Source organism: Dipodomys merriami, unplaced genomic scaffold (genome assembly GCF_024711535.1).
Source record: "Dipodomys merriami isolate MVZ:Mamm:240054 unplaced genomic scaffold, mDipMer1.0.p SCAF_63, whole genome shotgun sequence".
NCBI classification, from domain to species: Eukaryota; Metazoa; Chordata; class Mammalia; order Rodentia; family Heteromyidae; genus Dipodomys; species Dipodomys merriami.
In genome coordinates, this window is record NW_027206213.1 from 1,434,399 (window position 1) to 1,451,105 (window position 16,707).

General features: G+C 40.6%; 1 protein-coding gene across 3 annotated transcripts in view; it reads right to left on the reverse strand.

Moving 5' to 3' along the window:
• Nucleotides 1-12,457, reverse strand: part of Arhgap25 (Rho GTPase activating protein 25) — a 78,855-nt gene extending 66,398 nt beyond the window's left edge. For all 3 annotated transcript variants that reach the window (XR_011368224.1, XM_070004485.1, XM_070004484.1), the window contains exon 1: nucleotides 12,172-12,457. Coding sequence is in view for 2 of the 3 variants with exons in the window: in XM_070004485.1 (XP_069860586.1) it covers nucleotides 12,172-12,232 (61 nt within the window). In the remaining variant the exon portion in view is untranslated. The remainder of the gene's footprint in view (nucleotides 1-12,171) is intronic.
• Between the last annotated feature and the right edge of the window lie 4,250 nt (nucleotides 12,458-16,707).

Below are 16,707 nucleotides of genomic sequence, written 5' to 3' on the forward strand. Positions count from 1 at the left end.
CTCAAGTCCTAAAACTAAGTTTCAATGAATTGAGACAGCTGCACACCCTGACTGAAATGAATGACTTGGAATGTTGAAGTGAGATGATCAGTGCCAATGTGAAGATGAAGCAGGTAGACTTCAGGAACTGCACAGAATACCTGGGTTGAGACTGGACCGGAAGACACCTATACAACTGATTCTGGACGTGCTTCCAAATCAGATGCCTTACCCACCAGCAAAGGGGACTTCTAAGTTCTAAATAATCAGCAGTCTGGAATAAAACCTAGAATAGTAGTTAGAGGGAAAGAACACAAATTAATCCTTGGGTGGCCACCACAGAATTGAGAACAAGAAATATAGAAGCCTTGTTTCAAAGGCTTTTGCTGTTCCCTTCCAACCATCTCCAAAAGCAATGATCTTCTGAGTTGAAGGTATGACTCAAGTGGTAAAGTAACAGCCTAGCAAGCACAAGGCCTTGAATTCAAATTCCAGTCCCACCAAATCATCATCATCATCATCATCATCATCATCATCATCATCATCATCATCATCATCTGTAAAATTACATTCTATGTACATATGAAAAAATGGCTGGAAAGGAGGAAGAATCCTGGCAGGCACTGATAGCACAGAAGGCTAAAACAGAGATCATAGTTTTAAGCCAACCCAGGTAGGAAAGTCTGCAAGACTCCACCTTCAAAATAAACAGAAAAGGCCAGGCTAGAAGTAGTAGCTCAAGTAGCAGAGCACAAGAACAGCAAGTAAGCCAAGTAAGTGTGAAGCCCTGAGTTCAAACTCCAGTATTGGCAAAGGAGAAGAGAGCAGGAATTAGATACATGTATATGAATATTACAGTAAAATCCCTTTGTGCAGTTAATTTATGCTGATCGAAGTTTAAGAATAAATGAGCAAATAAAATAATGATCTGAGCCGAGTGCTGGTGGCTCATGTTTGTAATACTAGCTGAGCTGAGGATCACGGTTCAAAGCCAGCCTGGGCAGGAAAGTCAATGAGACTCTTATCTCCGATAAAGCACCAGAAAACCAAAAGGATATAGGAGTTCAAGGCTCATGACTGAAAACAACAACAACAACAATAATAATCTGTATATGTACAGCAGGCCAGGTGGAGGATTCTTCAGTAAATGAAAAAAACTACTCTGCTGCTACTGTAACCTACATGTAAGTGATTACAAACTGGTAAACACTGAGTCCCAAAGAGACCCAGGCTAATAGCTCTCAACCTGTCTTCAGAGGCCAGGGGTGCACATGATAGCAAGAAACAGTTGAAAGCTCTGGAGCTATGGCACCTGAGTCATGGAGAAGGGTCCTCCAGGCCAGGGTCACTCTTTCTACCCAGGTAAGTAAGCTTGAGGAGCTGCTTTGTTCACAACATCAGAGACAGTGATGTTCTATATGTAGCAGGTATTCTGCCATCGCTCTTACTGGAAGTCACAACTTGGACATTTTATTGATTTTAGAAAGAACTGAGCTGGGAGCTGGTGGCTCATGCCAGCAATCCTAGATACTCATTAGGCTGAGATCTGAAGATCGTGATTCAAACCCAGCCCTGACAGGAAAGTTCATGAGACTCTTATCTCCAGTTAACCATCAGAAAATCAGAAGTGGAGCTGGGGCTCAAAATGATAGAGCATGAGCCTTGAGCAGAAAAGCCCAGAGGCAGTGCCCAGTTCCTGAGTTCAAGCCTCCTGACCAACAAAAAGAAAGAAGGAAGGAAGGAAGGAAGGAAGGAAGGAAGGAAGGAAGGAAGGAAGGAAGGAAGGAAGGAAGTTAGGGAAGGAAAGGAAGAAAGAACTGACAACAAAACCAAACAAGAGAAAACAAAGATAGCTATGCAAACAAAAGTGATAAAATTCACAGGCATTAAAGGAAAAGTAGACATACGAGAATTGGAAGTATAAAGAGTAAGATGCTCTGACCAACCAACTACAGACCAGCATGTCAGACATGAACCAGGGACCAAGGTCAAGCAGGGAATGTTGTAGATGCTATAGATGTTGTAAAGATCCACATAGCTAAAAGAAAGAACTCAACTTGACAAACACAAACAAAATCTGAGTGTGGCTGGCTGTGACTTTCACAAAGGACTTGATTGGAAGGGGTTGATAGCAGACCTACATTATAGTAATATACAGGATAGTGATGATGATAGCTAATGTTTACGAAGTTCTTATATGTTGCTGTGGATGTTGTGGATGGTCTCCTGTCATTCCCACCCTAATTGTGCTCATTTTCCAGTTGAAGAAGCTGAATTCCAAGGTTCTATCACTCACAAAATCCTGGGATTCTAATGTAGGCAAGTCTGCTCTAATGCTAGCTTTCTAACTACAATACTACAGCTGATTTACTCCATCATAACTCGTTTATATTTTGCCAGGAAAGTTATTTTTGTAAACTTTGTAAAATTTATTTTAAAGTATTGAAATTTATTCTACATCAGACTCAGGAACTCTGCAGTGTACTTCTTCTTTCACTTTGAAACACTAAACCTACAAACAAATGGCTCAGCCACCAAAGACTAGAATTCTAGCAGACGAGTAGACTGTCTGCAGGAAAGCTCTAGCTGAGCACCTTTAGGAGTGGATAAATAGTGTAGGGAGGAAGGGAGAGTGGAAGTCAGGTGTTGCCAGAGTCAGGCACCGTTCTGGTGATAGATACCTCACAGCTTATGAAAAGCATGTGGTGCTGATGACCTTGAGAAAACTTTCTTCATAAAGATAAACATATAGCCAGGCACTGGTGACTTGCACTTATAATCCCAGCTACTCAGGACACTGAGATCTGAGGAATGATATTCAAAGCCAGCCAAGGCAGGAAAATACAATTAATTAGTCTCCAATTAATCACAGAAAAAGCCAGAGATGGTGCTGTAGGTTAAATGGTAGTGTTAGCCTTGAGCAAAAGGAGCTTAAGGACAGAACCCAGGCTCAGGACTGGCCAAAAAGAAAGAAAGAAAGATAAAGGTATGAGTGATGCTATTTAAAAAGCACCTGCCACTCTAGGAACCAGTGGCTCACTTCTATAATCACAGCTACTCAGGAGGTTGAGAGCTGAGAGTTGAAGTTCAGATCCTGGGCAGGAGAGTCATACACAAGAAAAAGTCCAAAAGTGGAGCTGTAGCTCAAGTGATAGAGCACTAGCCTTGAGAGCTCTTTCAACCCCCCAAAAAAGCTCAGGGACAATAACCAGGCCCTGAGTTTGAGTCCCAGGAATAGCAAAAACCAAATACTCTTCACTTGTCACCTGATATTTTATGGATGAAATCACTGGCCTGAAGGGACCATTCTTTTGTGTAACTCCAGACATAGAGTTGGAGTGCTCATAGAATTTCATTTGCATTTATGAACTAGAAGAAATGATCCTCAGCACACTGATGTTCTTTGAACACCTCTTAGAAATATTGTATTGATGTGTTCATTTAAGGACTGTTTACAATAGCTAAGCCATGTCATCAGCCTAGGTGGCCTGTCAACAGAGGGATAGTTTTTATTTTTTTTAATGTGCTATAGGTACACAAATGGAGTACTATTTAGCCATAATATATAGTGCATTTTTTCATCTGTAGGAAAGTGGATGAAACTGGAGGTCATCATGTCAAACAAAATAAGCCAGACTTAGAAAGACATACACCACATTTTTACTCATGTGTGGTATCTAGATTAAGAAGAAAAAAAGGGGTGCTGGGCATGCCTGAGGCCCTGGGTTCGACTCCTCAGCACCACATAAGCAGAAAAAGCCAGAAGTGGTACTATGGCTCAAGTGGTAGAGCATTAGCCTTGAGCTGAAGAGCTGAGGGACAGTGCTCAGGCCCAGAGTTCAGGCCTCATGACTGGCAAGGAGGAGGAGGAGGAGGAGGAGGAGGAGGAGGAGGAGGAGGAGGAGGAGGAGGAGGAGGAGGAGGAGGAGGAGGAGGAGGAGGAGGAGGAGGAGGAGGAGGAGGAGGAAGGAGGAGGAGGAGGAAGGAGGAGAAGAAGGAGAAGGAGAAGGAGGAGAAGGAGAAGAAGGAGAAGGAGAAGGAGAAGGAGGAGAAGGAGGAGAAGGAGAAGGAGAAGGAGAAGGAGAAGGAGAAGGAGAAGGAGAAGAAGAAGAAGAAGAAGAAGAAGAAGAAGAAGAAGAAGAAGAAGAAGAAGAAGAAGAAGAAGAAGAAGAAGAAGAAGAAGAAGAAGAAGAAGAAGAAGAAATGCATTAAAGAATTAAGTGATAGGGCTGGGAAGGTGGCTCAGTGGTAGAGCTCTTGCCTTGCATGCATGAGGCCCTGGGTTCGATTCCTCAGCACCACATAAGCAAAAAGAAAAAAGCCAGAAGTGGTGCTGTGACTCAAGTGGTAGAGCGCTAGCCTTGAGCTGAAGAGCTGAGGGGCAGTGCCCAGGCCCAGAGTTCAGGCCCCACGACTGAAAAAAAAATTTTAAATTTTGTGATGTCCAGCTGCCACTAAAACACATGAAATCTACCTACAGGCTAGATGAAGGATTCTGTGTTGATTGATATATTACGTGTACTTATACTCCCTTATTTAAAGAAAGTGCTTAAGGAGATTTTCAGGGGAAAATGGGAAACCATTTTCAATGAACACATGAATTCTTATCAAAGGCAAAGAATATAAGTGTGCTATTCAAAGGGATAGAAGTCATTTTTGGTAAGCTTCAAATTGAGCTCAGTTTCCTGGCAGCCAAGACAGGAAAGGAACACGGTAAGTTGCACTGTCTTGTCAGAAAAGAGGAAGCACAGCCCTCCTTGAGTTATTTCTGTGCACTGTATTCTCAAACAACTTTCTCACATGGTGTTATGCATAAGAGGTCTGTGTTCATTTTTCCAACACAATTAGGGAAAAAATATGAAATGATCACTTGCAGTAAAGATAAAAATAGAGAGCATAATGCTAAAGTACAGCTCATGAGCCGTATGCTGTGAGGGCACCAGGATACTGCTGTCTAATCTTGGTTGTTCTTCTGAGTTGAGGCTGAAAATGTGATCATCCACAAAGAAAGGAAACAGATGCTTGCTAAGCACTTAACCTATGTGGTATATGCATGCAACATTTTCTTCTCATCAGCATCTTCTTTCCATGAATCTTCTTTGTACAAGTTAAACACATGCCCTAGATTTACTGCTGATTAGCAGTAGGTTCCAAAGGCCATGTACTTAGGTTCCTCCATAAGAGCTTAGAATTCTGGTGCTACAAATTTTTACTAAGAGCAAATCCTTTGATTAAAAAAAAAGCAAGTAATCTGTTAGTTGGTAGGAATATGACTCATAGATGCAAGTTGAGAAACATTCACAGGTATCATCTTCAAAGGAAATGCATAGCCTTGAGATCTAGAAATGCACATACAGCTGTTATACTGCCTTTCCAGTGATTAGTAGACTCAGTAGACATTAAACCTACACTGTTAGCCAAATATGGTAGAAACTGAGCAGCACTAATGGAGCCCAGAATGGGAAAAGAACTTCTAGTAAACAATATAAAGAGGAACGATAGAAAAAAAAAAAAGGCGGGGTGGGGGTGGCTGAAAGCTTCTGTGTGAGAAAAGTATCCCTGGGGAAAGCCTGGCAAGAGACAACTGAACCAGTGCCCAAGGTCACATCACAAGGAATTTCATCTTACATTTTAATATCTCTCCAAAAGAAGCTGTAGATAGATAGATAGATAGATAGATAGATAGATAGATAGATAGATAGATAGATAGATAGATAGATAGATAGATAGATAATTTGCTTCTCCTACGAAGTAGATTATGGGAAGTAGATTATGGGAACCATGGCAAGTGCAGAGTTGCTGAAGGACATACGTATTTTAAAGGAAGGAACAGTGGGATAGAGTGGTGGCATCAGACTTCCAGGTCCCTGCCTCCTCCTGTGGCCCGCACAGCTGTTCCTATCACAGCATTTCTCTCACGATCTTGTAGTATTTTTCCCTGTCTGTGCCTCCACTTACTTGTGTGTTGTAGAGATGTGGAAAGCAGGACTACCTTTATATTTGGTTGCTAACCCAAGGGGTGTATACATATAAATCTATATGTATACACACTGATGTATAAATATATATGTCTACACACTCATGGATATATATATGGATATATAGATTTTTAAGGGCTTTCAAAGAGTAAACTGTGATGAGTAAAGGCTAAGACAAGAAATGTAAATGATCTGCCCTTGTAACTTTCGTATCTCAGTTCCTTCTGGGGATTCTTCAGAATTTTCATGCCAACTGCTATAATAAAATCCTTCCAAATAGTCCATGTCTTACTGTGGCCCCCTCCATGTGTTTTCACCCTCCCCAGTACTATTCAGCCCCATGCTGTGACCAACAACCAAGCCTTCATTTAACTCTTTATACCCTCCATGCCTTGCATGTCAACGTAGCTAATTAGACACCCAGATATTATCACATGGAGCACTCATTTCTTTGTTTTTTTTCAAGCTATTTTGTGTGTAAAAGGATTGCCATCATCAACTTATTCCTCTCAATCTGTCCTAGAATCTTTCCAACACCCTCAAAGTGAGTACTATTTACTCAAAGGACTAGATTCTAGCTGTATATAGTTTCCATATGATTCTACTATAGGATACTCTGAAGATACATGAGACAGAGAGACACAGCACCATCATTCCTACAAGTGACTTCTGGCTAGGTTAAGCCAGGCTAGGGACATCTCAACTGAGATTCAGAACTACTGGGCTTACCTCTGTCAATTCAAGCACACTTAGTGCCCAATATAGCACAGAGTGCCAATCTTGCCTGCTGTCTGAAGGCAGGGTTGTTTTGAGTAAATAGGTAGAAAACAGGTGTGTCTTCCCTTTACTAGTAGGTTGGTCCTCACTATTCTTGCTGCCTGAGGCCCAGAGAAGACCTCAGCCCCCACACCCCCACTCCTCAAGGAGTAAGAAGTCTCTAGACCTAGACAATAGGAGATACATCCTCATGGGAAAAATTTAACTTATGCCTAAATGTAAGTCAGTGATCATCTCAGAGGAATAGTCATTTTTACTCAAACAAGGAATAATGCTATGTCTTTAGCAAAAAGGACAGAGTGTGGGTCCTGGAAGCATCAATGTTCATCTCAAAGGAAAGTGTGTTCTTATCCAGACTCTGACTGCATGCATGGGACCTTAAGCTGCCACCAGGGACTGGGAGCTACTCCGAGCACAATGGCTTAGGCCACAGTAAATAGGCCACCTTGGGTCTAGAATTCACACTGATCTGGGTTAGTACATGGTAAGTTTGGAATGAATGCAAAGAAAGCTTTCACCAAGGCAGAAGTGCCAAGCATGCATAAATCAGCCACTTCGGCTCAGGGAGGCTCTGAATTCCCATGTGGAGGGCAATATTCCAGTGACTACATGGAGCCACGTAGCTCTTTGAAGAAAACCCTGTATCCTGGGAACTCAAGGTCAGGAATCTTACAGAAGACCAAGTGTGAGTTCTGTCATGGTGGATCCTCTTCAGCTAGACCAAGACTTTGAAGCTGGCTTTGGGATTTCCAAAGAACACGTGTCATCTGTAAGACTCTGAGTCCATATAAAAACCCAAGTATGCTTGGATCGACAAAAACAAGTTTGGTGGTTCTTGGTGCCCGAGTCTCTGGGTCTAAGTTGAGTTGTCATTGGTTTGGGCATTCACAGCCAGAAATTATTTGGGAGTGAGTTTTAGCTTTGGGCACTTTCAATAATACAGTTAATACTTGTTCATTATTTTAACAGTAATACATATGTATATCTTTGCCCATAGTTAACTATTACAAAAATGCTGTAAATATTTACAGGTTATTGAGGGTTTAATTTATCAGTGCTCCATTCATTTGATATACAATAATACAATAAACTCTTACGTGCCTGTTAGTAAAGTTAGGTGCACTTGGAGGTCTCCCTGCAGACGTAGCAATAACCCTGAATATTATGTCAGCCAATTTTTCTTTACAATTTATCCACCTATATACATACATGATTTTAAAACTTAATATAAATGAATACCATTCTATTCTTTGGCTTTCTTTTTGCCAAAAATGAAGTTTCTGCTGTTCAATTTCATTTATGTGTGGAATTATAATTAATTACACTTTGCTCTGGGCAGCATTTCATCTTAGATACTAGCATTGACTTTCCCACTCTAGTATTGGCAAGCATTTGAATTGTTTCCTGTCTTCTACTTAGTACAAACAGTACATCTGTGAAACTTCTACACATATGTTCTGGTTACCTACACAGCTTCTTTAGGGAATAGTCTCAGGAAAGAAAGTGCTACTTTCTATGATTTGGACATCATCAACTTTAGTAAACCATACCAAGTAGCTTATCAAAATACTTGGATCCTCAGTGAATGAAAGATCTCAATGCTCCACATTCCAGACAAATATGGAATTGTCAGGTTTGTTTATTACAAACAATTTGGTATGAGCAAGTATATCATCATGCTTTTCATTTGTATTCTATTATTAAGTATATATTCATTTGTACTAAGTACATTTTCATATGTGTATTGTCCACATGTTATTTTTGTTGTGTGTGTGGTGCCTGTTCACATTATATACCTATTTCAAAATAATTCATTGTACTTTTTGGTAGTAGTGGAGTTGTTCAGCTGGTGCTCTATCACTTGTGCCATACCTATAGCCCTGCCTTCTGCTGGTTATTTTGGAGATGGAGTCTTGTACACTTTTCTCCCCTCATTGACTGTGAATCACAATCTTCCAGATCTGAGTTTTCTGAGTAGCTAGTATTATAGAATTAAGCCACCATCTCCTGGACTTTTTTTTAAAAAATTCAGTTCTATGTGTATGAATTTATGAGTGTATTTTAAACTATAATTTCAAGTCTGGTTTCTTTGAACAAAAAGAATAAGCTATACTGTGCAAGTCCTTGTGGTTTTACAAATAAGTCTTTTTATAGAAGTTTAAGTAACAAATATTTTTATTTCTTTTACTGTGATTTTCAAAAATAGACCCAGGTCAGTTAAACAATGATTCAATTGATATCAACTGAGAAATCAAGTGAGAAAAATCCCACTTTGCTTTCATTCACTTTACAGATGAGTACAATAACAAAGTTTTGTTTCTTACAGTATTAAATTTCAAGGAGGAAAAGGTTAAAAACAACCACCATTCCATTGCCACTTTCCTTATGTACCTCATAACTATATGCTTACCAGGCCCTGTTCTCCCCTATTTGATTTAAGAGAACTGAGAAAAGAAGATGTGCTTGATTTGGTTCAATGTAAATGGTCTTAAAATCCATCCAATAGGGCTCCAGGTAAACATTCAGAGACCACAGAGTAGAGGGGCTTTTCTTGGATGGTCAATATCCTCTCAATAGAATACCCCCATGTAAGACACTGGATGTGCTAGGCTGCAGGGATAAAAGATGATATTCCCAGAATCTACTCCCAGGAATGACTATTCAGTCCAAAAAGAAAGATACATAAAAGAGTAAAGTGTTTGAGTGACTGCAGATGAACACCACGTGAGGCGTCACCATTTGAATTGCTAGACTAAAAAGGATAAAGATTCAAAGAAATGTACATGATTTGTCCCACCTCAAGTCAAAAGTGTTGTCTCTACTTTTCCCTTTTCCTTCCAGCATGTATTCTATGATGCAAGATAGGCAGGGTCATGTTCTTCCATCATTACAACAAGACCCTTCAAGCTTATGGTGGTGGTCTTTGGGGCAGTCCTGCCAGCGAGGGGTAGGGTCTTCTCTGAAATGAAAATGTAACACAGATTCACACACACCCCCCACCTCCCAACGCTCAGAGACTTTGGCTTTTACTCCAGCCCTGGATCAGCACTTAGGATGTAGGGGAACTGGAAGCATAGCTGACCAAGGAAAAGTCTGGCCTCTTCCTGGGCCACACTATGGGTCAGCATCTTGCTATTTCCCCAGCAAATGCCTGTCCCAATATTACTCTGAAGATACAGTGCATTCTTCTGAAGTCATATCTTTATAAGAGCCTTCTAAAAATGAAGCTAGAAAGCAAATTGGTAGGTGATATGTAGGTTCTATTGTTGACCTTATAATTGTACCCATTTGGTGATCATATATTCCAATAGTTCTGAGGTAGAGAAAATATTACCTCCACTTTATTTCTAGATGACATTTGGCCATGCCTAGAGAACATTTTGGCTGTCACAGTAGGAGTAGCAGAGAAGTGTTACCAACCCTAGTGGATAAAGGCCAAAGACACTGTGGAATATCCTTTAATACACAGGAACCTCTCCTCCTCAAACAAAGAATCACCTAACCCCAAATATCAGTAGTGACCAGGTAAGAAATGAGAAACCCTGTTCTACAATTCACTACCCAGGATGGAAAAGCCACTGGTCTGTTGATTTCCCCCAGTTTCACAGGCACTTCAAATGCAGGTGGCTTTTTTGAAGATAGTTGCTACTGTTGCACCTGGACACGGCATGAAGGGAGGAGTCCTGGGAGCCTGTGAATGAGTCAGGAACTCTTTCCTACGAGAGGACTCAGATCATCATAAGGATCCCAGTTTATGTGACACACATAAAATACATTTTGCTACAGTCCTGTCCCTTGGGGACAACAAATCATTATATGTTTTTCATTAAGTAATAGTAAGTGACATCACCTTCTCATAAACCTTATACAGTGATGAATAGTGATTGTATGACCTGCTGTCCCAGGCACTACGCTATATGCTAGATAACAACTGTGAGACTGTGCCCTTAGCTCACAGTACCCAGAGAAAAGCTTCATTGGGTGAGAACTGGTTCAAAAGCAGAATCCTGGGCCTTCTTTCAGAGTTTCTGATTTCATAAATCAGGATGGTGCCTAGATATGTGTGTTTTAACCAGCAATGGAGGTAACTCTGCATCAGAGTATCCATGGAACCACATTTAAAGAGAAACTAGTAGAAATTGTGAAATCCACCCAACCTAATCCCAGGCTTGAGAATCTAATGTGATAATTTTCTATATGCCTGAAAAATAGCAACTATTCATTTTCTCCATTTTCTCTTTTTAAACTGAAAAGGGGCAGGATGACCTTATGTAAGAGGAAGCAGGACATTGTCAAAGAAATGGAGCCATAGTGGTTTTGCCTTGAACATGAATTTTGATGACAGAGAATGAACATGAGCCAAGCACATTTGTATTACTGATTAAGAGAAAATGCTTTTGCTTAGGTAAGAGGCATGTACATTCTTATTCTCTGATTAGACTCAGAACACAAAGATTCCAGCTGATTAGGGAACATCAGTCTTCCCTGACCACTAGATAAATGGCTTTTCTGATTATTCTCATTTTCCCTTCAAATCTTTTCTGAAACCTTCATCAACATTCTCCGTTTGTGATCTTTCAAAAGATCATTTTTTTATGGCACAACAACTACCATTAGAGGTCTGATCTAAGCTTCGTTCCTAGTAAAACTCCTCCACATTATTAGAAATACCTTAACACTTATCTATGTCTAAGAGCAAGGAAGTTATCTCAATATATATACATATATTATTTCTCTATATATAATAAATACTTTCAGCTCAATTGCTATACTCTAAATTGCTATGATTTAATAATAGAAAAAATCTACATAAAGAACTTCATAATAACAAATACTAGATTTAAACTAATATAGAACCATCATCAGGGAAAGAATATAAATTGTAGACTATACCAGAATTATCCCTTAAGGTAACTAATCAAAAACATATTTCTAAAAAACTCTTCTGAGTCTCTTCCTTTAAAATTGCTTTTACTGTGCTTTAAAATGCCGACACACTTCCATCTTGTTCTCCTTATCAATTTTTTTGCTACAGGTAGGTCCACTTTGAGCCCATGGGCACACAAAACAAGACACTCACCATTGAATTTGCTCACCAACTGAGCACGGCAAAAGACAGCAAGTGTTTATGCTCCTATTGAAAGCCATTCAAAAATATGCATGAGTTTCCAAATCAAAAGGAAGTGAATTTGCTCTGATAGAAACCTCCATCTTGTATGTGTTATATAGCCTAAGACAATCCAAAGTGACCTAGTCCTACATATCAAGGAGTTCACTTCCAAATGAAAATGGAAACCCTAAGTTCATATATCAACTTGAATGCAAATTTTCTCCAAAACTCAGGCCTGCTTTAAGAGTTTTAGACCAACATGCAAATGGTGGGCACTCAGGTGTAAGAACCCCAAAGGCAAGAGAAAGATCTGAATCCAGACAATACCTATTTTTGCAGCCTCCGCTTTCAGGTTGAAATCCCAGTTCTTTGGCAATTTGAGGGACATTTTGCTTCCGGTTTGAGTGAGTAGCCAGTGAAGTAGCCAGTGTGTTACAATCCGTGCCCTTCTGGTCTGCTCAGTATTCCTCTTTTTGTGCCTGTCTCTTGTGTCTCCCTTACAACGGCTTCACAACCAGTCCAAGGTTGAGGTTTGATTTGCCAATATTTCTCCTCCTTTCTCAGATGAAAGGTTCACCCATCTGTCACTTGAGGATGGCACCTAAGCTCTCCTACCCACAGTCCCCAGGGGCTGATACCGGCTTTTCTTGCTTTCAGTTTTACCAGAAATATCCCAGTTGACACAACTCTGCGTCATGAGAAGCAGAATCTCAGGCCTCGCTAAAGCAAAGTTGTGATAAACAACTGCTGCTTCGTGCTTTTTTTTTTCTTAACTGTCCGCTTCCTTGCATTTTGAGGAAGTGGTAAATGTTCAGTAGTGGCATTTGAGCACATATCTTGAGAAAAAAAATTAATGCTTCTAAAGCTAAAATGGGTGCCTTTCTCAGATAGAAAACTGTAGTTTTGATTAAAATAAAATTCAAGATTCTTACTTGGAGGTTTTGTTCTGTCCTCTTCATCTCAAGGATTAAAGCATCATAAACAAAAAGGTCAGGAAGATAGTAGGCAATACCACCAAAATTACTTTCTTTAAACACATTATCAGCTCTCTACAGGATAAAGGTTCAAAGTGATTCTAGACTGAAGCAGGAAGTTTTTTGTTTTTTTTTAATGTGTTAAGGTTATCTATCAATTTCAACTGGGCTGACCCATACAAATGTCATGATGATTCTTCAGAATTGTGTATGTTTGTATACCAACTCAGGTTTTCCCCTTCCTATATCTACAATTTCTTTTAAGCTTGAGGACAATTACACTTTTAACCACATAATTATTTGGATGACTTTTAACAAGCAACTGACTCTTTCTGGACCTCATCAGAAAAATGAAGTTGAAAATTACCATGCTGCATGGTGATGCTGTAACCAGAGTGTATATTGCAAACATTAATTCAAGCTTCATTCTATATAGATCAGTCCTGGGACAGACTTTTCCGTGTTTAACGAGGAAAGTTTAATCCAGTGGTTAAACATTGGAACCCTGGAATCAGATTACCAATGTTCATATCCTAGCTTTACTACTTCTTGCTGTGCTTCTGGACCACTTTGCATTTCAATTTCCTCATCTGTAAATAGGGCAAATAATAAAGGCTAGTTCATAGCGGTGTTGTGAGGCTTTATTAGATAGTGGTACAATGTGCACAGTACAATCACAGCAGCAAGCTCCTTCGCCTTGGCCTCTTCATTCACTCCATTGCCATAGATGGCTCTGTAATACTTCTTTCATCACCTCCTACTTTCTCACTTTCTGTTGGGTACCTGACTTCCTGCTTCATTAAGAAAACTGCTGCAACTGGAAGGGAAGAGAATGTCTGCATGTTCCCCTGTTATAGCCTCTCACCTACTTGCCTGCTTGCTTGACCCCATTTAAAATAGATGAAGCAACTTTCCTCATTCCCCATCCCCTATTACATATCACTGTGTTCTCTCTCCTGGATATTTGCCATCTATGATTTACCATCCAAGTGATTATGTTTTATCTCATCTTAAAAAAAAACAACACCTCTTTCAGGGACAGTGCCTAAGCCCAAAGTTCAAGCCCCACGACCAACAAAAAAAAAATCTCTTGATGTCATTCCTTGTTTGGTTATCACCTCATTTTCTCTTCTTCATTTCTGACCATTCTCCTCCAATTCTGAGCTATCAATACTTGCAAATGTCTCTCCTGAATTACTTCTGTTGATAGTTTTGTCCCCATGGCTCAACAGAATAGCTTTAGGAAAACAATCAATTTTCTTTCCCTAGACCAAAAGATGAGTTCTCTATCCTCATCTAGTTGACCTATCAGCATGACTGGACACATTTGATCACTATCCCAACCTCTGCACTCTACCTGGCTCTCAGGAACAGCGCCTCACTTAGTTATCTAATTTTTGGGCTAACCTGTTTCTGGTTCTTTGCTAATTCCTTCTTATCTCTCTGAGCTGAAAAACATGGGAGGAAATCAAAACTCAGTGGATTTGTTTTTATCTCTCTTTACATGTTGTTGAGCTTGTCTACCTCAAAACTTGGGTTAACATGTATATACCATGACCCCAGTGTAGATTTCCAACCTAGACCACCCTCTGAATTGCAAAGTATCTGTGCTTAGATCTTCAATGCTCATCTCAAAGTAAGCCTAGCCCCAACTAATATTTAATGACCAAGCTGAAAAGGCTGTGGCGACCTGGGGAATATCTTCTCAATAGGAATTAAAAGAGTATAAGAAACAAGAACCACACAAGTGTATTTCAAGGTTCTGCTTCTATCCTATCTGTACATTTCACTGGCCAACACAGCACACATGGCCAAATCCAAAATCACTAAGTCAGGAAGTATACACAGCACTAAGGGGGAAGGGAAAGGAGGAGTGACAGGAGTATTTTATGATCAAGGCTTCCATCCATCACACCAGCACGGCTTACCCAACTGCCTTCCAGCTTCTCCACAGCTCTGTATCCCTCTGACTTTGACTCAGATAATTGGGAACTCTGGTGACGTCACACCTACAACCTACCTGACCCGAACACCATTGTCCTTAATATGGTTGTAAGGGAGGCAGCCATCCTGAGCCCCAACCCAGTAGTGCCTCCATAAGAAAATTAGTACCATCCAGCGTGTCAGTCATGAGATTCAGTCCTGGAATCTTTAATTTAGGAACTCTGAAAAGATTCTGAAATTGGCATTTACTAATACGCCAAGAACTTCCTTTGTTCTTCAGGGTGGCTTTACTGTAGGTCCTGGAAAAACTCATGACCCATGGGGGAAGTTGACTGCATGTACTCAGAAAGGCCATCAGAAAATTCAGCTCTAGAAAGGCCCACACAGCAACAGCCTTCTCTCCACAGAGCTCTCACTAGGTGTCCATCCACTCACTGTAGGAAGACTGTAAGACAGATGTCCAGCAAGGAATTTAACACAGCAATGTGTTGTTGTTTGCTAGATAAGTGGTTTACCACTTGAGTAGGATGGCTCAGTCTCACAAGGAACTCCATTCTCCTTACTAGCCATCGTTAATGTACCTAGGTGAGCTGGAATGGCCAACTCAGGGAGAAAAGTACAGCCCCAGAAGAAGAGTGGACATAGAGGTGCTTGTGTTCCTCTATTAGCGCATGGGTTCCTATGTTACCAGCTGAACACATCTCTCCCTGGTCAGGAGATCTGTGTGCCAACTCACTTTTAGCCCCAGGGTGTCTAAACTCATTCATGTCTGCATGGTGTTTTTCAAAGCTGTCTTTAAGCATTGATGTGCTCACAGGTAGGATAAAATGTACAGAGAATTCAGTGCTTTGACCTGGGATAAGAAACCATTATAGGAACCAGAAGCCTTAGACCAGACTTCTTGAATTCAAGTCCTGCTTCCTTATGAGCTGTGTCAGTATGGACATGTTGACTAACCTTTCTAAAAGTTCTTTTACTCCTATGCAAAAAAGAAGGCTAAATTCGGTCATGAAAAGTGTCCAGTATAGTACCTGGTATATAGCAAGCTCTTAATATAGGTTAGACTAGAAAATAATTTCTCTTGGTGAAATGATGAGTCAGGAAGAGCCCTTCAAGATCCACTTCATGTGACTTCTTAGCTAGTATGTTAAGGTGTGCTATCCATGCTCCAACTTAGAGAACATGAGAGACCTGCACTTTCTTGCGTAAATAAAGGCCTATTGGGCTACAAAGCCCAACAGGGGCAGATGCAGAGAGGTACCTAAAGGAGAGAGGAAGGGCGCTGTCAGTTTACAATGTACTACAGTGTTGAGATGCTGAAGGTGGTGACTAATTCTAGACCACAAGCCATTTGTGTGGTTTCACCAGCTTGCCTTCCCAGCGGCCCAGCACGTGTGCAAACAATGACACCCCCAACGTGATTAGCTTGGACATATCTTGGCCATACTGGGGAGAGGAAGTGTTATTTCAAGAAAGGAGAGGGAGGAAGTAGGAAGAGTTCTAATCCTGACAACAGAGAAGGGAAAGGGATCTAAGTTACAGCAGAGCAAACTAGTCATCCTTTGTTCAGTAGAAGCTGTTCAATGCCAGCTTCCACTCTCCTGAGATCATGTGATGCTCAGCAGGGCACAACAGAACAGGAAGTGACAAAGACCGCTGACTCCACAGATGAACAAAACTCACATTGACTAACTACATATAGAACACCCAGACCTGCTGGGGGAAGGGAAGGGAAGAGTGGGTGGGAGCATGGAACTTAACCAAGACCACACCCTGGCAAAGGTAGCACTGATTTATAGCCATTTCCCATCCTGATATATGAGAAGGCCTTATATATGAGAAGAACAGTACTATTCATCTTATTTCACAGAAAGGCATGTGTTAGAGGGATAATTTTCTTACAGGTCACGTCAGAAATCCATATTTTATCCAAAAGTTATTTGTA